The 20,445-nt window shown below is 37.7% G+C and overlaps 1 protein-coding gene and 1 pseudogene across 3 annotated transcripts in view; one reads left to right on the plus strand and one right to left on the minus strand.

Annotated features, from left to right (window-relative positions):
* The window catches only part of VAMP7 (vesicle associated membrane protein 7), a 1,102,798-nt gene that overhangs the window by 15,326 nt on the left and 1,067,027 nt on the right, over positions 1-20,445 (plus strand). For all 3 annotated transcript variants that reach the window (XM_049766700.1, XM_049766698.1, XM_049766699.1), the window contains exons 4-5: positions 1,610-1,747; positions 4,657-4,747. In XM_049766700.1, coding sequence (XP_049622657.1) covers positions 1,610-1,747; positions 4,657-4,747 — 229 coding nt within the window. The remainder of the gene's footprint in view (positions 1-1,609; positions 1,748-4,656; positions 4,748-20,445) is intronic.
* LOC125999658 (uncharacterized) lies at positions 5,417-5,543 on the minus strand (annotated as a pseudogene).

Consider the following 20,445-nt stretch of genomic DNA (forward strand, 5'->3'; position numbering starts at 1 on the left):
GGGGACCATATGGGACACCGGGGGATCGAACCGCGGTCCGTCCAAGGTTAGCGCAGGCAAGGCAGGCACCTTACCTTTAGCGCCACCGCCCGGCCCCAGTATTGTTTAATACTATCCTGATTTGTTACCTACATTCACAATTGAAGTTAAAATTAAAGATCAGTAAAACTAGTGTTGCAGGGTTTATTATAAAATGAAACTGTTACTATTAATTTCAAGTAGATTTTTGTTAAAGCATATTATACATGCTTACAGAAAAGATCACAACTAATTATTAGCTCAATGAATTTTCATAAAATGAACATTCTTATAAGCAATACCCTGACCAACAATGATAATTATTATCCTCAGGTACTTCCATCAAGCTCCCTACTATTATTTTATTCTTTTTGTTTCTGTTCTTGAAAGTTTTATTTTGATCAGTGTGATTATTATAGGTTTTAAGGAAACCTAATTACAGGGCCCATTTGAGTTCAGACCATTGACCTCAGTTTATAAAACCTTGACTTCCAGGGGTCTCAAACTCGCGGCCCACAAACGACCCTCCGTACAACATTTTGTGGCCCTGCCCTAGAGGAATCTTTTTTTGTTTTTTGTTTTGTTTTGTTTTAGTTGTTTGGGTCACACCCTCAAATGTTCAAGACTTACTACTGACTTTGCACTCAAGGACCACCCTGACTTTGCCTCCTATGGCCCCCAGGTAAATTGAGTTTGAGACCCCTAGACTAATGATCTGGGAGAAATGGAGATGGATATCATGGGCATTGATCATTCCTATGTATCCTTGGTTTCACAGTATTTTTTTAAAATTAGTATTTTAAAAAATCTAGTTCTATCTGAAATGATTAATGTCAAAGGTCTGGAACTAGATACAAAATGACACTAAGGCTATAGATAGTACATAGATAGTATAGTGGGTAAGGTGTTTGCCTTACATATGACCAACTTTCCAAATGGTCCCCCAAGTACTGCCAGGATTAATTCCTGAGTGCAAAGCCAGGAGTCACCCCTGTCTGAGCATCATTGGTTGTGACCTCAAAACAAAAAAAGTATCATTAAATTTGGGGTGATCAGATTGAGTCCTTTATTAGCTGAACTATAATTATATCTATGTATATATATGTATATATTTCAGTAGTTTTTTAAATTTCCTGGAATTATGCATGATTTATCTTTTCAAATACATAAACTATTGAAAAATATGTAGGTTGTATTAGCACTACTACCTTTGTGTTTGTGTTTGTGAAATTCTGTGATATTAATGTGAATTTATTAAATATCATCTTGTGCTGGATCTTCTACTAGATCCTGTGGGATGAAATATAACCAATTCCTGTCTGTAAGTTTTACTTAGATACCTTTATCTTCAGTTTCCAGTAATAAAATATTTCAACTACAGGCTAATTTCTTTCACTTACTAGTTGTTGGCTCTCTTGGGAAAATTAGTTATAATTTCAGTCTTTGTTTCCTTTCCTGAAAATGATTTTGCTGAGATGCGACTCATAGACTCTTTACGTAGTAAATGTGAACTGTTTCTTATTGTTGTTGTTATGTTAATCAATGTCATTGTTTATTTTCTAACATGAACATTGTGATGGTGTCTTTTCAGGATTTTGAACGATCCCGAGCCTTTACTTTTCTGAATGAGATCAAGAAAAGATTCCAGACTACCTATGGTTCAAGAGCACAGACAGCACTTCCATATGCTATGAATAGTGAGTTCTCAAGTGTCTTGGCTGCACAGCTGGTAAGGTCTTTCTCAGGATATAATATTTTAATTCCTACTTTTCTTATTATTTTAAAGTAGTGTTTCTGAACTCTTTTCCAACTGTGGTCTCCTTCAACCTTGTTTTCTTTCTGTGATGACCTACCCCCATCCCACTGGTTGGCCTGGCATGGATCTCCATAATTTTTTAAATATTTTTTATAATTTATTTAAATATTGTGGTTACAGAAATGTTCATACTTGGGTTTCTATCATAGAATGTACACTACCCTTCAGTGGTGCAATCTTCTCACCACCAGTGTCCCCCATATTGCTCCCCTACTGCAGTCCCCTGCCTGTCTCTTAGATAAGCATTCTGTCTCTCTTTCACTATCATTGTCATGGTAGTTGTCATTGCTGTTAGTGCTCTAACTGCAATTACTGCTCTTTGTCACAAGCTTCATGTCATGAGCTGGCCCTTCTGGCACTCATCTCTATTGTCTCTGGATATTATTACCATACTGTCTTTTATTTTTCTTATATCCTACAAATGAGTGAGACTATTCTATGTTTATCTCCCTCCACGCTGAGTGAAATGAGTCAGAGGGAGAGGTATCCTCTTAATCTACATATTAACCGTCTCTGATGAGACAAATTTATATTTGAGCACCTCAAATTTAATCATTTGAAAGTCTTTTCATCTGTATGCAAACCCAAAGGCCAACTTAACAAAATTTTTATATATTTATATAGCTAAAAAGTAGCATTCTTTTATAAAGTTGAACATTTTCCATCATCCTCCAGGTTCCCTCATATCCTGTTGCTTTTCTCTTCTTCCCACACTCTTTTTCATGCAACTACCACTCTTAAGTTTTAACGCTGCAAAGTAATTTTGGCTTTCCTGGAAATTTCTAGAAGTAGATTCATGCACCATATATTCTTTTGTGTCTATTTTTGGTTTATTTAGTCTAAATATTTTATATTCCTGCATATTTTATAAATTATTAGCTCCTTTTTTATGGAGTAATATTGTTTGACATACCCAGTATATCCATTCACCTTTTACTAGATAGTTGAATGCTATGAGTTTTCAGCTATTTAGAATAAAAATGTTACAAATGTAAGCAAGTGTTTTTGTATTTTGTTGGTAAAAAACAGATTGATGTAGGGGCCGGAGAGATAGCACAGCAGTGTTTGCAGGACCTAAGGTGCTTGGTTCGAATCCCGGCATCCCATATGGTCCCCCGTGCCTGCCAGGAGCTATTTCTGAGCAGGTAGCCAAGAGTAACCCCTGAGCATAGCCGGGTGTGGCCCAAAAATCAAAAAAACCAGATTGATGTAATTGTTGAATTATACAGTAGTACTTAAATATTATATATAGTAAGAGGCCAGAGTGATGGCACAGTCGTAAGGCATTTGCCTTGCATGTGGCCAACCCAGGACAGACCAGGTATTCCTGGCATCTCACATGGTAACCCTGTGTCTGCCAGGAGCGATTTCTGAGTTCAGAGCCAGGAGTAATCCCTGAGCACCACCAAGTGTGGTCCAAAAACCTAAACAAACAAACAAACAAATAAATGTTTAAAAAATATTATAGAGGGCCGGAGCAGTGGCACAAGTGGTAAGGCATCTGCCTTGCCTGTGTTAACCTAGGATTGATCGCCATTCGATCCCCCAGGATCCCATATGGTCCCCCAAGCCAGGAGTAACCCCTGAGTATCACTGGGTGTGGCCAAAAAAACCAAAAAAAATTATAGTAAATCATCAGCTTTTTTCTCAAAGGGTCATTTGTTTTTCCACCTGGAATTCCAGTTTTCTCTACCCTTATGAACCAGTTATTATTATCTGTGTTTTTAATTTTATTAATATGAGAATGTGCATAATGATAAATCATTGTTTTTATTTGCATTTCCCTGATGACTAATGTTGAAACCTTTAAAAATACGTACTTACCTTTTATCATTAAATTATTTGAGTGTAAAGATCTAAGTTCTATTTTTATGTTGCGGAAAAAAATTTTTTTAATTGAATAACTTCCTTTTCATATACCCTAGGTATCTACTTTTTAATATTTTTAGCATTGCATTTCTGCATTTCTCTGAAATGAAGTTCTTCTAATTAGTTATATATCTTTATTATTCAATAAGTTGATTTGTTTCTTCCTTCCCTCTAGTAAAAGTTCATAGATGTGAACCTATATAACATCACCAAAAATTATACAAGTGCATAATAAAAAAAGTTAGTAGGGTGAGCTGGCAGCAAAACTTTTAACCTAACCAAGTCATTACTAGTTCCAGATCTGTGACAGTTTTCTTGTGAACAAGTGATATTAATAGCATTTTCATCAGAGTATTAGTTGATTAAATAATATTCCTTATTCAAAACATTTATACCTCTGAAGTGATAGGAATATTATGTATTATATACTCCTTATTTATTAACTATTGATAATAATTTCAAAATAAATACTTTAATTCGTGTCTTAGATTTTAGGTACTATAAATGGCCACTGAAAATAAGATACCTGCCTATAAAAACAGATGGTCCAAAGCTGGTCAGCTCCTAAACTCATCATACCTAAGAAGTGGGGAACAACTTAGTTGCCTCTTTCATTTCCTCTTCTCCCTACACCAAATATAAATAAAACTTATTTTAACTTTCTTCATGAGAAATATAACCCCTTATTTTTTTCTGGAGTTTGAGTTATATATTTGATGTTATAATATCTCTAGTTTTATTTCATTTAAAATATACTTTTAATAATATTGTATGATATCCCTATGTCACTATTTTAATGCTGTATATTTCTCAGGTCTAGTAACAAGTTTTGAATGAAGTGACATATATTTTGTATCAGTAGAAATCATTTTACAGCATTCTTCAGTGCCATTATTCTGTTTTGTTTTCTATTATAAATAATTTCTGCTCACCATAAATTTAATTTCTTATAGAAACATCACTCTGAGAATAAGGGTCTAGACAAAGTGGTGGAAACTCAAGCGCAAGTGGATGAACTGAAAGGAATCATGGTTAGAAATATAGGTAAGCTTCATGGAGGAGTTATTATTCACGTGGATAAAAATCGTAATAGATTACTTGATTGGGGTAAAAATACAGGGTTGAAATAACACTAGTTTTATTATTGAAAGCAACTTGTCAACTGATATGTAGATGATGTAATCTATGATATTTTATCCTGTATGATATGTGTCTTAATAGAGATGACTATTTTTATAGTACATGTGTTAATTTGTTTAGGAAGTCTTAATGTCTGTAAATTCAGCAAGTTAGATCGATTTTTTTGGAGGATAGGGAATAGAATTTATTGGAGGGCATGACTAAGCTCTAAGACTCTACTGAGTGCCATATTTACTATTTGTCAAGATGTATATGATTAGGAACATATTTGACCCCACAGCCATCTAGGATGGTAGATGGCTATGTCTTTCAGCTACTATGTGTTCATATTTTGCATTAAATGTTCTAAAACCCCATCTCCTGGAGAACTTTCACTTGTCCATTTCAGAACCTTAATCACATGCTCTGTCTTCCTCTGTTTGTTGGGTATATATGTGATGACTTTGCCAGTGTGCACTTTGGCTGTCATGCTCAAGGATATCCTTCAGTCAAAGACACCATTCATTCCTATCTGGAGCCTGATATTTGGTCCAGCCTGAGAGAAGTTATGAATATCCTTTGCAGTAAGCAAAGGACTGTCTCTAAGTCCCTTAGAGTAGCCTATGCAGACAACAGCTATTGTACACTACCAAGGAGGCTACTGTTTGTAGCTTGTTTGTACACAGGGTCTCTTGGATATAATTTTGTCAGTTTTGGCCAGCTCACATAGCTGATATTGATAAATACTTAAAGTACTTGATCTTAAAAAGTTATAGTCTTGGGGCTGGAATGATAGTGCAGCAGTAGGGAGTTTGCCTTGCATGGGGCTGACCCAGGATGAACCACAGTTTGATCCCCAGTGTCCCATATGGTCCCCCTCAAGCCAGGAGTGATTTCAGAGCATATAGCCAGGAGTAACCCCTGAGCATCACCGAATGTGGCTCAAAAACAAAAAGAAAAAAAGTTATAGTCTTAATTAAGAGAAAGAATTAGACCAAACACTGACTTATTTTCCAAATGAATGAACTGCTATGTCAGTTTCATTGACTTAAATTTTATTAAAGGCCTCTTTAGCAGATCAAAATAATCCTAAAAGTATACCAAATTTATTTTTAATTGAAAATGCTATGTTGCTTAGATTTAGGGTGATGCTAGTTTTTAAAAAGCATTTGTTCTTACAGTATACTCCCTTGCCAGCAGCACCTGTTGTTTTCAGGCCCTACCCTAGACTTATTAAACGAGAAACTGTAGGAGTTAGGTCCATTAATTGATGTTTTACAGGCTTTTTAAAGGTTCTAAGACATACTCAAGTTTGAGATTAATTTTAATGTATGTTCTAAAGGGATTATTTCACAATCACTTTAGCAAAAATAAATGATTGTATAATAGTTTATAGGAGATTTTAAGTGTCAGGTTTTTTTTTTGGTTTTTGGGCCACATCTGGCGGTGCTCAGGGGTTACTCCTGGCTGCCTGCTCAGAAATAGCTCTTGGCAGGCACGGGGGACCATATGGGACACCGGGATTCGAACCAACCACCTTTGGTCCTGGATCAGCTGCTTTCAAGGCAAACGCTGTTGTGCTATCTCTCCAGGCCCTGTGTCAGGTTTTTTTATTTTACATTTTTTTAAATTTATTTAAAGAAAATACATCACATAGTTGAAATAGTTGAGCATAATATATTTATTTCCAGATAAGTGAAAGCAAAATTACTGAAAACAAAAGACAAAAAAATAAAAATCAAGAGAAGAAATGTACGAAAAGAAAAAGTACAGTCAAGGACATTTGTAAAAATTGTATCAGCAATGAAGTCATTAATACAATGGCAGAAGGTTTAGTAAGCTCTTGTTAGCTGTCCATTCTTTTAAGTCGGTGTGTTTTTATAAGGAATGACAACATTAAATAAATTAAGTAGTCCAGAGATTCACAGCATTCTGACTACTGATAGTATGAATTTTAGGCACATATACCCAGCTGCCAGGGCTCCTAGGAGAAGGAAGATAAGGAGAGAGGATGCCTGCACTTTTTCCAAAAAGCCGTGGTGATATCAGCCCACAAACCAGCATACTTGAAGTTTTAAATGTCAGTTTTTATAAATGATCATTTAATTATAATTTTTGATTAACACATTTGAAAAATGTATTAAAATGATGGAGAGATAGTATAGGGGTTAAGGAATTTGCCTTGCACATGGTTCACCAACAGTAGTTTTGTTACCTTTACTGCGTGCACCACCAGAAAAGATTCCTGAGAATTTCCAGGTGTGGCCCCTAAATCAAAACAAAATATATTAAGGTAATTTGTTTATAAGTCTGTATGTCTTGGGGACCAGAGTGATAATCTAACTACAGGTAGGTCACATACTTTGCATGTGGCTGATCCAGTTTCCCTGACATCCCACAACCAGGAGTAATTTCTAGATGCAGATCCAGGAGTAACCCTTGAGCATCATCAGGATTCTGTCTTAGAAACAATTTTTTTTCACAAATATGTCTTAAAAACATGCTTCAGGAGTAAGATTTCCAAATTAATCAAATCTGTTATTAGACCATACTTATCACCACAGTGTCTGTGCTCTTTTACCACAGTCTGTTGCATCCCTTCACTCTTTCAGCTTATAGCCTCAATCCTGTGTTCAAGATCCAAGTGTTTGTTTCTGTTTTCTTTTTTTTTTTTTGGAACTTCATTCCCTTGCTTTGATTCTTTATACTCCACATGTGAGTAAAATCATTGGAGTTACTGTTTGAATTACTTACACGTTTCTTACTGAAAGTTACAAAGGGAATAGCTTAAAATGATTTAAAGGTGGTTTATTTATTTTTAAACCATTTTAGTAAGTACCAGGATTTACAGTACTGTTAATCATATCTAATGGTGTTAATATATATATATATATATATATATATATCATTCCAACAGCATGGCCACACCAAAGAACTTGCTTCTCTCTACCAGTGTCTAAAATACTCCTCCCACCTAACCCACCCCTATGTAGTAGTTCACTAGACAAAATTTTTGTTCTGATGATTTTGACTATTTGTTTTTCCCTTGCTATGTTTATTTTTTATCTCACATATCTCTTTTATTAATTGTGAAGATAGTGACACACATATATAGATGATTAGAGCTAATCTCTTGGAATGCCATAAAATTTTAAATCAATGAAAAATTAATAAGTTTTTTCAAAACTATATCTTTCTATAGATATATATTAAAATTAATATTGTAATTTTGTGCTAATAGATTTTAAAATTTACATGGAAGACATAAGTCCTACAAATAAAAATTTAGTATGAGTGAAAATAATTAAAAAGATAAGGAAAAAAATCTGAATAGGCCCACAAAAATATAAAAGTGTTTTATTCTAAGAAAAGAAATATTGATTTTATGTTAGTGCCACAAGCCAGTCAAGTTGGACAGCGCTGAGAGGGCCTTGAGGGTTACTTGGTAGGAGGATGGGAGTGAGGAGTTGGCAAAAGTGGGTACTCAAGAGACCAAACACACTCAAGTGCTGTCATAATTGAGCTCACTTTATTTGGAATTCTGCCTCATATTTAAGCAAAAATTGTCAATAGTAGAACTTGGGTAGGTCAAGCATGACATGTTTTTTTTTTTTTTTTGGTTTTTGGGTCACACCCGGCGGTGCTCAGGGGTTGCTCCTGGCTGTCTGCTCAGAAATAGCTCCTGGCAGGCACGGGGGACCATATGGGACACCGGGATTCAAACCAACCACCTTTGTTCCTGGATCGGCTGCTTGCAAGGCAAACGCCGCTGTGCTATCTCTCCGGGCCCTGACATGTTTTTTAGCCATAGAGTTAAACATTATGTGTCATCATAATCATTAGACAGCCAAATATTATATGTATTTTATAAATTCTTTTTCAGCAGTTTTATTTACCCTAAACAGAAATCAGAAAAATACTTATTCTTTCCTCTTGGATATCATTTTTACTAGTTGACTATTAATCAACAAAATACAAACCCATTGTCTATTAATGCTAAACCAAGGAACGAGTATAAAAAGGGGCAGATGTAATTAAAAGACCAAACATTCTCATCACCTACATATTACTAAGTAACTGGCCAAAAACATTATTGTTGATTTACCAGTTGGGAAAATATTATTGTAGATTCTTCCAGCAACTTATTGTAAGTAGGGTGTATTCCAGCAATTCTTGTTTTTATGGAAGGGGCAAAGGCACATAGTTACTTTTATCTATTCGGCATTGTTAGTTCTCATTATACATTAATGTTAAAGAAGCTTATTGTTGCTGTCCTGCCAAGTGCTAACCTAGGGCACAACTAGCCTTTTCTCAGCAGTGTCTGCCAGGACCGCACCCCATTTTTCTGTGTGGAGGCTACACCACAGCAGTCCTGCTGATATTCAGCCACAATGCTTGTAGGCGGGGCTACTTCATTCCCCCCTTTTTATTTTTTAAATGGATAGCATGTAATTCAGAATGGACCTTTGAAAAAACAAGAAGAAATAGAATGAAACATGGAAGAAAAATAGTAGCCAATACAATGAGCACTTAACCAGTACAGACAGGGATGACCCAATGAGGCCAATTGACCATATTAATATTCTGTAAATTGGGCTAAATGCCTGTGGCCAGAGAATCAACATCAGAAATATCTAGTTTGGCTTTACTAAAGGTTGAGATATCCTGCTAGAGTTGTTTAATGTTAATAGATATATCATTATGTCTCCACACACCCAAAAGATGATTTTGCACCTTTTCCCAAGGTAGGGAAGTATTATAGAGATAAGGTATAGCACAGAAGTACTTATACTCATAATGGCATCTGGTAGACATCAATGTCTGAGGTCCTGAACCTCATTGCGAAGCCATTTAACAGTGTCCACTAAAGCAGTTGAGTTTAGCCTCTAATTTCCCATTGGGTGTTATAAACACTGCTTGCATGCCTGCATCAATAAGTAAGATATTGTAATAAAACTCAGTGGATATTAAAAACATAACTGATACTGAACATTTGCTATAGAGTAAGTGTTGCTTTCTTATGAGCATGCATGCAATCTCTTAGTAAGCTAGAAGTAAAAAATAAAGCCTTTCTTAATCTAGTAGAAAACAATCCTAAATCCACAAGTGAATGTCATACTTAATTCCAAATGCCAAGATGCCTTGACTTTTAAAGAAGCTCTTTAAGCTTTTTGCAATTTGGTTTCAAGGCTATGAGTTGCCTAAAATGTTGCCTGTTTCTGAAACTGTGTCCTTCATTCAGTCTGAATGACAATATAGCTAGCTAGAGTATTCTTGGTGAAGTATTCATTTTATTGTGTTTTGGTACTATACTCCTTCCATTCTCTTTTCAGTTTATAGAATTGATATATTTGATATGAATCTTATGGTATTTCCTTTGAATGTAAGTTCTTTTTTTATTTTGTGCATTCCCTATTCTGTCTCAATTTTTTTTGTCATCTTGAGTATAGGGGCTCTTGGAGTTTTCCTATTTGAGTTTATTTTGATGGCTATTCCAGGCCTCTGGTATATATATGGCTGCCTTTATTTCTCAACTCAAGGATTATTATCTATGATATTTTTAAACTATGACTCTTCATAAGACTCACCTTTATGTTCTTCAGGAATTCCAATGACTTTTTTTATTAAAGCACCATGATTTGCAGTCATTTGTTGTTGAGTTTTAGGCATACAGTGTTCTGGAACCTATTCCACCGCAGTGTCAACTTCCCTACTCCGGTGTTCCCAGGTTCCCTCCCATACCACTGCCAGCCTGCTATCTTGACAAACACCTTTAAGTTTGTTCAAGTTTGAGTCTCATGATTTCAGTGATATTGACTCTGTGTCTTGGATTTTTTGCTCTGTCTTTCCATAAAACCACCAATGTATCTGAATCTCCTTGACCCCTGCTCCTCATTATTATTCATCTGTCTCTTCTACCCCTCCTCTCCACTGTCTCCTCTGTACTTCTTCTCTTCTCATCCCTATACTCTGAGTCAAAGGGTGATGTAAACGCTCTTCCTTTAAACCATTGCATTTCCTCATTCAGTTCTTCTTCTAAATATCACATATAAATGATATTATCCATTGTTCATTCTTCTTCTTGTTACTTCTGTTACTTCATTTAACATATTGCCATAAACCACATGATTTCATTCTTCCCTATAGCTGTATAGCATTTCCTTTTTTTTTTTTATTTTTGGGCCGCACCCAGTGATGCTCAGGGATGACCCCTGACTATGTGCTCAGAAATTGTTCCTGGCTTGGGGAACCATATGGGATGCTGGATGATCAAACTGTGGTCTGTCTTAGATTATTAGATTAGCTCGTGCAAGGCAAACACCCTACTGCTTGTGCCACCACTCCTGCCTTCTTCCTTCCTTCCTTCCTTCCTTCCTTCCTTCCTTCCTTCCTTCCTTCCTTCCTTCCTTCCTTCCTTCCTTCCTTCCTTCCTTCCTTCCTTCTTTCCTCCCTCCCTCCTTCCCTCCCTCCCTCCCTCCCTCCCTCCTTCCTTCCTTCCTTCCTTCCTTCCTTCCTTCCTTCCTTCCTTCCTTCGTTCCTTCCCTCCCTCCCTCCCTCCCTCCCTCCCTCCCTCCTTCCTTCCTTCCTTCCTTCCTTCCTTCCTTCCTTCCTTCCTTCCTTCCTTCCTTCCTTCCTTCCTTCCTTCGTTCCTTCCTTCCTTCGTTCCTTCCCTCCTTCCTTCCTTCCTTCCTTCCTTCCTTCCTTCCTTCCTTCCTTCCTTCCTTCCTTCCTTCCTTCCTTCCTTCCTTCCTTCCTTCCTTCCTTCCTTCCTTCCTTCCTTCCTTCCTTCCTTCCTTCCTTCCTTTTTCTTCTTTCTTTCCTTTCTTTTTGCCTTTCTGGGCCACTATTGTAGCACTCAGGAGTTACTCCTGGCTATGCACTCAGAAATTGCTTCTGGCTCAGGGGGCCATATGGGACACCGGGGACCAAACCAAGGTCCATCCTGCATCAGCCGCATGCAAGGCTATAAACACCCTACCTCTGTGCTATTGCAATGGCCTCGGCTGTGTAGTATTTCATTGTGTACGTATACCACATACTTATGATCCATTCATCTGTCATTGGACATCTAGGTTGATTGAAGTCATAGCTATTGTACTGAGTGCTGTAATGAATAATGGTGTGCATATGTCCTTTTGAGTGAATGATTTCTGTCCTGGGAATAGATATCCAAAAGTGGGATTACTGGGTCACCTGGAAGCTCAGTTCTGAGTTTACTAAGAACCTTATAAGTCTTTCACAGGGATTGGACCATACAACATTCCCACCAGTTGTGGATGAGAATTTTCTCACCAAATCCCCACCAAAACAGATTGTTTTAGTATTTTTGATATGTGCCATTGTCTCTCATTGTTATGTTGACTTGACTTTCCTTGATAATAGGTGGTGATGAATATTTTTTTCATGTGTCGACCATCTGTTGGGTCTCCCTGGTAAAGTGTCTTTTTTTCTCTCCCCATTTCTGATGTTTTTTTTTAATTTTTTTCTGATGGGTTTTTAGATATTTTTGTGGTTGTTACTAATCTTTGTGAGTACTGTATAAATCCTGGATATCAATCTTTAATCTGATGTGTTGAATGGAAATATTTACTCCCATTCAGTTAGCTATCTTTTAGTCTTTTTTTTTTTGTTTTGTTTTGTTTTTGGGCCACACCTGGCGTTGCTCAGGGATCACTCCTGGCTGTCTGCTCAGAAATAGCTCCTGGCAGGCACGGGGGACCATATGGGACACCGGGATTCGAACCAACCATCTTTGGTCCAGGTTTGCAAGGCAAACACCGCTGTGCTATCTCTCCGGGCCCACTATCTTTTAGTCTTAGCTCATGATTTTTGCCATACTTTTTAATTTGATTAAAAAGTTTTTAATTTGATTAAACAGTTGTTTAGTTTTGATTCTGTAGCCTTTGCCAATGGCATCTTATTGTTGAAGATTCATTGGAGTTCTAAGTCTTGGACTGTTCTGTCTATGTTTTCTTCAGTGTGCTGTGTAGTCTCAAGCCTGATCTCAAGGTCTTTGATATACTTTCACTTGAATTTTGTGTGTGAAAAGGTGTGAAATATGGATCCATCTTTAGTTTCTTAAACATGGCTATTAAATTGTCCCAACATAATTTCTTAAAAATACTGTCTGTTCCATTTCATACTCTAATTTCTTTGTCAAACAATAGCTGACTGTTGCACATATGTTTTCTGGACCCATGTGTCATTGATACACACGTGTGTTCTGCTGACACACACACGTGGTGCCCGAGCACATGTTGCTAGCATCTCCCCTTCTGAGATGTGTACTTTCATGCTTTTTTTGTTTTTTTTTTTTTTTTGGTCACACCCAGCAGCGCTCAGGGGTTACTTCTGGCTCTCTGCTCAGCAATCTCCCCCAGCAGGCTCGGGGGATCATATGGGATGCCGGGATTCAAACCACCATCCTTCTACATGCGAGGCAAATATCTTACCACTGTGCTCTCTCCAACCCCACTTTCATGCTTTTGTACTTTTTTTTGGCCACACGCTGTGACACTCAGGGACTACTTCTGGCTATGCGCTCAGAAAATGCTCATGGCTTGAGGGACCATATAGGACGCCAGAGATCAAATCAAGGTCTGTCCTGAATAGGCCTCGTGCAAGGCAAATACCCTACCTTTGTGCTATCACTCCAGCTCCCATGATTTTGTACTTTTACACGGAGTTTCTCCTCTGGTTTTCTCCACCTTTAGAGAAGCCTGCACACATGTGTTCCTTGGGCCCATGCACCTGGTGCCCAAATGCATGTCATCCATATCTCTACTATTGAGCTGTATACTTCGCTACTTTTATGGTGGATTGTGTACCAAGGCTCTCTCCACCTTTGTAGAAGCCCACACTCTCCCTTTAACCTGTTACTCTCTTTTTTACTTATTTTCTCCCTCCCTTTCCCCAATAAAGCCTATTTTTACTTCAAAAAATATTAGCTTGACGGAGGGAGGGCCAAAGGGAAACTGGGGACATTGGTGATGTGAAATGTGCATGGTAAAGGGATGAGTATTGCACATTGTAAAGTTGAAACTCAATCATGAACAAATTTGTGTATCTCATGGTAATTCAATTAAAATTATTTAAGTGGCTGGAGCAGTAGTACAGAAAGGAGGGTGTTCGCCCTTGTATGAGGACGATCCAGGTTCAATCCTCAGCATCCCATTATTCCCTGAGCCTGCCAGGAGTAATTTCTGAGTGAAGAGCCAGGAGTAACCACAGAGTGCCGCTGGGTGTAGCCCAACCCACAAAAAACTTACTAAAAATAAAGAAGCAGACTCAAAATTATCTAACCATAAATATGGAGATTTGACTGGATTCATTGGTCAGAAACTCTCTTTATTCCAGTACTATGCTCTTTTGATCACTACAACTTTGTAGTACAGCTTCATGTTAGGTAATGAGATGCCTCCTAGTTTTTTTTTCAGTATGGTTTTGATTCTCCAGGAACCTTTATGACTTCAAACAAACTTTATAGTTTATTGTTCTAAATTCTTAAAGAATGGTATCTAAATTTGGATGGGGATTGCATTTTTATTATATTATATTTTATTTAAACACCTTGATTACATATATGATTGTGTTTGGGTTTCAGTCATATAAAGAACACCACTCATCACCAGTGCAACATTCCCATCACCAATGTCCCAAATCTCCCTGCTCTCCACCCAACCCCCGCCTGTACTCTAGACAGGCTTTCCATTTCCCTCATACATTCTCATTATTAGGACAGTTCAAAATGTAGTTATTTCTCTAACTAAACTCATCACTCTTTGTGGTGAGCTTCATGAGGTGAGCTGGAACTTCCAGCTCTTTTCTCTTTTGTGTCTGAAAATTATTATTGCAAGAATGTCTTTCATTTTTCTTAAAACCCATAGATGAGTGAGACCATTCTGTGTCTTTCTCTCTCTCTGACTTATTTCACTCAGCATAATAGATTCCATGTACATCCATGTATAGGAAAATTTCATGACTTCATCTCTTCTGACGGCTGCATAATATTCCATTGTGTATATGTACCACAATTTCTTTAGCCATTTGTCTATTGAAGGGCATCTTGGTTGTTTCCAGAGTCTTGCTATGGTAAATAGTGCTGTGATTAATAAGTGTAAGGAAGGGATTTTTGTATTGTAATTTTGTGTTCCTAGGGTATATTCCTAGGAGTGGTATAGCTGGATCATATGGGAGCTCGATTTCCAGTTTTTGGAGGAATCTCCATATCGCTTTCTATAAAAGTTGAACTAGATGGCATTCCCACCAGCAGTGGATAAGAGTTCCTTTCTTTCCACATCCCCGCCAACACTGTTTATTTTCATTCTTTGTGATGTGTGCCATTCTCTGTGGTGTGAGGTGGTATCTCATTGTTGTTTTGATTTGCATCTCCCTGATGATTAGTGATGTGGAGCATTTTTTCATGTGTCTTTTGGCCATTTGTATTTCTTCTTTGTCAAAGTGTCTGTCCATTTCTTCTCCCCCATTTTTTGATGGGATTAGATGTTTTTTTCTTGGAAAGTTCTGTCAATGCCTTGTATATTTTGGAGACTAGCCCCTTATCTGATGGGTATTGGGTGAATAGTTTCTCCCACTCAGTGGGGGGCTCTTGTATCCTGGGCGCTATTTTCTTTGAAGTGCAGAAGCTTCTCAGCTTTATATATTCCCATCTGTTAATCTCTGCTTTCACTTGCTTGGAGAGTGCAGTTTCCTCCTTGAAGAATCCTGTAGTCTCAATGTCCTGGAGTATTTTGCCTACATGTTGTTCTATATATCTTATGGTTTTGGGTCTGATATCGAGGTCTTTAACCCATTTGGATTTTACATTCGTACATGATGTTAACTGGGGGTCTAAGTTCATTTATTGCAAGTGGCTATCCAGTTGTGCCAACACCACTTGTTGAAGAGGCTTTCTTTGCTCCATTTAGGATTTTTTGCTCCTTTATCAAAAATTAGGTGATTGTATGTCTGGGGAACATTCTCTGAGTATTCAAGCCTATTCCACTGATCTGAGGGCCTGTCTTTATTCCAATACCATGCTGTTTTGATAACTATTGCTTTGTAGTAAAGTTTAAAATTGGGGAAAGTAATTCCTCCCATATTCTTTTTCCCAATGATTGCTTTAGCTATTCTAGGGTGTTTATTGTTCCAAATGAATTTCAAAAGTGCCTGATCCACTTCTTTGAAGAATGTCACGGGTATCTTTAGAGGGACCGCATTAAATCTGTACATTGCTTTGGGGAGTATTGCCATTTTCATGATGTTAATCCTACCAATCCATGAGCAGGGTATACGCTTCCATTTCCGCGTGTCTTCTCTTATTTCTTGTAGCAGGGTTTTATAGTTTTCTTTGTATTGGTCCTTCACATTTTTAGTCAAGTTGATTCCAAGATATTTGAATTTGTGTGGCGCTATTGTGAATGGGGTTGTTTTCTTAATGTCCATTTCTTCCCTATTATTATTGGTGTATAGAAAGGCCATTGATTTTTGTGTGTTAATTTTGTAACCTGCCACATTGCTATATGAGTTTATTATTTCTAGAAGTGTTTTGGTAGAGTCTTTAGGGTTTTCTAAGTGTAGTATCATGTCATCTGCAAACAGTGAGAGCTTGACTTCTTCCTTTCCTATCTCGATTCCCTTGATATCTTTTTCTTGCCTAATTGCTATAGTAATTAAGTGCTAAGTGCTATGTTGAATAGGAGGGATGAGAGAGGACAGCCTTGTCTTGTGCCAGAATTTAGAGGGAAGCCTTTTAGTTTTTCTCCATTGAGGATAATATTTGCCACTGACTTATGGTAGATGGCCTTACCTATATTGAGAAAGGTTCCTTTCATTCCCATCTTGCTGAGAGTTTTGATCAAGAATTGGTGTAGGACCTTATCAAATGCTTTCTCTGCATCTATTGATATGATCATGTGATTTTTATTTTTATTTTTCTTATTGTTGATGTTGTGTATTAATGTTGATAGATTTACGGATGTTAAACCAAGTGGATGATCTTTTCAATGAGGCATTGAATTCTATATGCCAGAATTTTGTTGTGGATCTTTGCATCTGCATTCATCAGTGATATTGGTCTGTAATTTTCTTTTTTCGTAGCATCTCTGTCTGGTTTACGTATCAAGGTGATGTTGGCTTCATAAAAGCTATTTGGAAGTGTTTCAGTTTTTTCGACTTCATGAAAGAGTCTTGCCAGGATTGGTAGTAGTTCCTCTTGGAAAGTTTGAAATAATTCATTAGTGAATCCATCTGGGCCTGGGCTTTTGTTTTTGGTCAGACATTTGATTACCATTTTAATTTCATCAATAGTGATGGGGGTGTTTAGATATGCTACATCCTCTTCCTTCAACCGTGGAAGATTATAGGAGTCCAAGAATTTATCCATTTTTTCCAGGTTTTCATTGTTAGGGGCATATAGTTTCTCAAAGTAATTTCTGATTACCCTTTGAATCTCTGCCATATCAGTAGTGATCTCTCCTTTTTAATCCTAATACGAGTTATCAAGTTTCTCTCTCTCTTTCTTGGTTAGTTTTGCCAGTGGTCTAACAATCTTGTTTATTTTTTCAAAGAACCAACTTCTGCTTTCGTTGATCTTTCAGATTGTTTTTTGGGTTTCCACTTCGTTGATTTCTGCTCTCAGCTTTGTTATTTCCTTCTGTCTTCCTATTTTTGGATCCTTTTGTTGAGCACTTTCTAGTTCTATGATCTGCATCATTAAGCTACTCAGGTAAGCCCCTTCTTCCTTCCTGATGTGTGCTTGCAAAGCTATAAATTTTCTTCTCAGTACTGCTTTTGCTGTGTCCCATAAGTTCTGACTGTTTGTGTCTTTATTATCATTTGTTTCCAGGAAAGTTTTGATTTCCTCTTTGATTTCATCTCAGACCCACTGGTTATTAAGTATGAGGCTGTTTAACTTTCAGGTGTTAAAGTTTTTGTTCTGTGTCCCTTTAGAATTCACATATAATTTCAGAGCCTTGTGGTCAGCGAAGGTAGTCTGCAAGATTTCTATCCTCTTGATATTATGGAGGTATGTTTTATGTGCCAGTATGTAGTCTGTCCTCGAGTATGTCCCATGTATATTGGAGAAGAATGTGTATCCAGGTTTCTGGGGATTGAGTGTCCTATATATATCCACTAGGCCTCTTTCTTCCATTTCTCTTTTCAGGTCTAGTATATTCTTGTTGACTTTCAGTCTGGTTGACCTATCCAGTATTGACAAAGCCGTGTTGAGGTCCCCCACAATTATTGTGTTGTTATTGATATTATTTTTCAGATTTATCAACAACTGTATTAAATATTTTGCTGGACCCTCATTTGGTGCATATATGTTTAGGAGAGTTATTTCTTCCTGCTCTACATACCCCTTGATTAATATAAAATGTCCATCTTTGTCCCTTACAACCTTCCTGAGTATAAAGTTTGCATTATCTGATATTAGTATGGCCTCTCCAGCTTTTTTTGGGTGTTGTTTGCTTGGATAATTTTCCTCAAGCCTTTTATTTTGAGTCTATGTTTGTTCTGACTATTCAGGTGTGTTTCTTGTAGGCAGCAGGAGGTTGAATTGAGTTTTGTTTTTTTGTTTTTTTTTTGTGGTTTTTGGGTCACACCCGGCAGTGCTCAGGGGTTATTCCTGGCTCCATGCTCAGAAATTGCTCCTGGCAGGCACGGGGGACCATATGGGACGCTGGGATTCGAACCGATGACCTCTTGCATGAAAGGCAAACGCCTTACCTCCATGCTATCTCTCCAGCCCCGAATTGAGTTTTTTGATCCATTTAGCCACTCTGTGTTTCTTAATTGGTACATTTAGTCCATTGACATTGAGAGAAAGAATTGTCCTGGTATTTAATGCCATCTTTATATCGAAATTTGGTGTGTCTTTTAGTCAGTCTTGTCTTAAATTAGGTCTTTCAGGTTTTCTCTTAAGACTGGTTTTGAGTTTGTAAAGTTTATGAGCTGTTTTTTGTCTGTGAAACTATGTATTCTTCCATCAAACCGGAAAGTGAGTTTTGCTGGGTACAGTGTTCTAGGTGAAGCATTCATTTTATTGAGTTTTGTCACTATGTCCCACCATTGCTTTCTGGCATTGAGTGTTTCTGGTGACAGGTCTGCTGTAAATTTCAAGGATGCTCCCTTGAATGTAATTTCCCTTTTTGATCTTGCTGCTTTTAGAATTCTGTCTCTATCTGTGGGATTTGTCATTGTGACTAGAATGTGTCTTGGGATATTTTTCTGAGGTCTCTTTTGGTTGGTACTCTTTTGGCATGCAGGATTTGATCGCATATATTCTTTAGCTCTGGAAATTTCTCTTTATTGATGTTCTTGACCGTTGATTTTTCCTGGAAATTTTCTTCCTGGGTTTCTGCGACTCCAATGATTCTTAAGTTGTTTCTGTTGAGCTTATCATAGACTTCTATTTCATCTGTTCCCATTCTTTGACTAATAGTTCCACTGTCTTTTTCATTTGCTTTAAGTTTTTTTCCAATCTCTCCTGCTGTATGGAGTTGTTATTTATCTCATCTTCCACAGCACCAATTCTATTCTCAGCTTCTGTTACCCTGGTGTAGAGCTTATCCATTTTGTCATTCAATTTACTGATTTTTTTAGGCCTGTTTTTGACCTGCTATTTCAGTTTGGAGTTTTGTGATTTCTGTCTTTATATTTTCTTGTTAGTGTTCTGTTCAACTGGATCCATGGTTTCTTTGAGTTCTTTGAGCATCTTTCATATTGCTTGTCTAAACTCCTTATCTGAGAGATTGATTAGTTGGTTTGTTGTTTTCTGGTCATCAGAATTGTCATCTTCATCTCTGATGAAGCTTCATCTGATGCTGGCCTGCGTTGTTTCCCCATTGTCACACTTGTATTGTGGGTTTTTCTACTTGTTGTGGTGGTATTTATTGGCTAAATGATATATGTGGCCACGCTCCTCTGGCTCTGCCCTTTATGGGTGGTTTGACTTGCCTCCAAGGATGGGGTGTCCTCCATGGATGAAGCCTCTCACGGGATCAAATCTTAGGCCCGAGCATACAGCAGAGAAGACATTCTGGGGAGAAGTGCTGGGCTTCAGTAATCCACAACAGTTCTTAGTGTGATTTTTTCTTCCTGTTTCAATGGTGTTCTTTCCTTAGAAAAAGCATAGGGCATAAGAAGCGGAGCGGTGTGCTCTGCTGGAGCCTCTTTTCGGCGCACTCCCAAGAGTTTCAGGTGACAGGAGAGGAGACAGACACACACAGGCAACACTCACAATTTTTCACAGTCGGGCCCCACTGGGCAGGCTTAGTTTCGTAGATTTTCCCAGCCTGATGTCACAAACAGGGGATCTGACTACTGCAAAGTACTGCTTATAGCCGGTTTTCACGTTATGAAGCAGTTCCTTGGTGTTCCCACCCTTGAATGAGCCTCTGGCAGAGTGAGTTTTCTGGAGCCTCTTTTCGGCCCACTCCCAAGAGGTTCAGGCGACAGGACAGGAGACAGACACACACAGGCAGCACTCACAATTTCTCACGGTCAGGCCCCACTGGGCAGGCGTAATTTCGTAGATTTTCCAGCCTGATGTCACAAACAGGAGACCTGACTTCTGCAAAAAAAAAGTCGTGGATTGCATTTTTAAGAGCACTTTTAAA

The sequence above is a fragment of the Suncus etruscus genome, chromosome X, assembly GCF_024139225.1.
Source record: "Suncus etruscus isolate mSunEtr1 chromosome X, mSunEtr1.pri.cur, whole genome shotgun sequence".
NCBI classification, from domain to species: Eukaryota; Metazoa; Chordata; class Mammalia; order Eulipotyphla; family Soricidae; genus Suncus; species Suncus etruscus.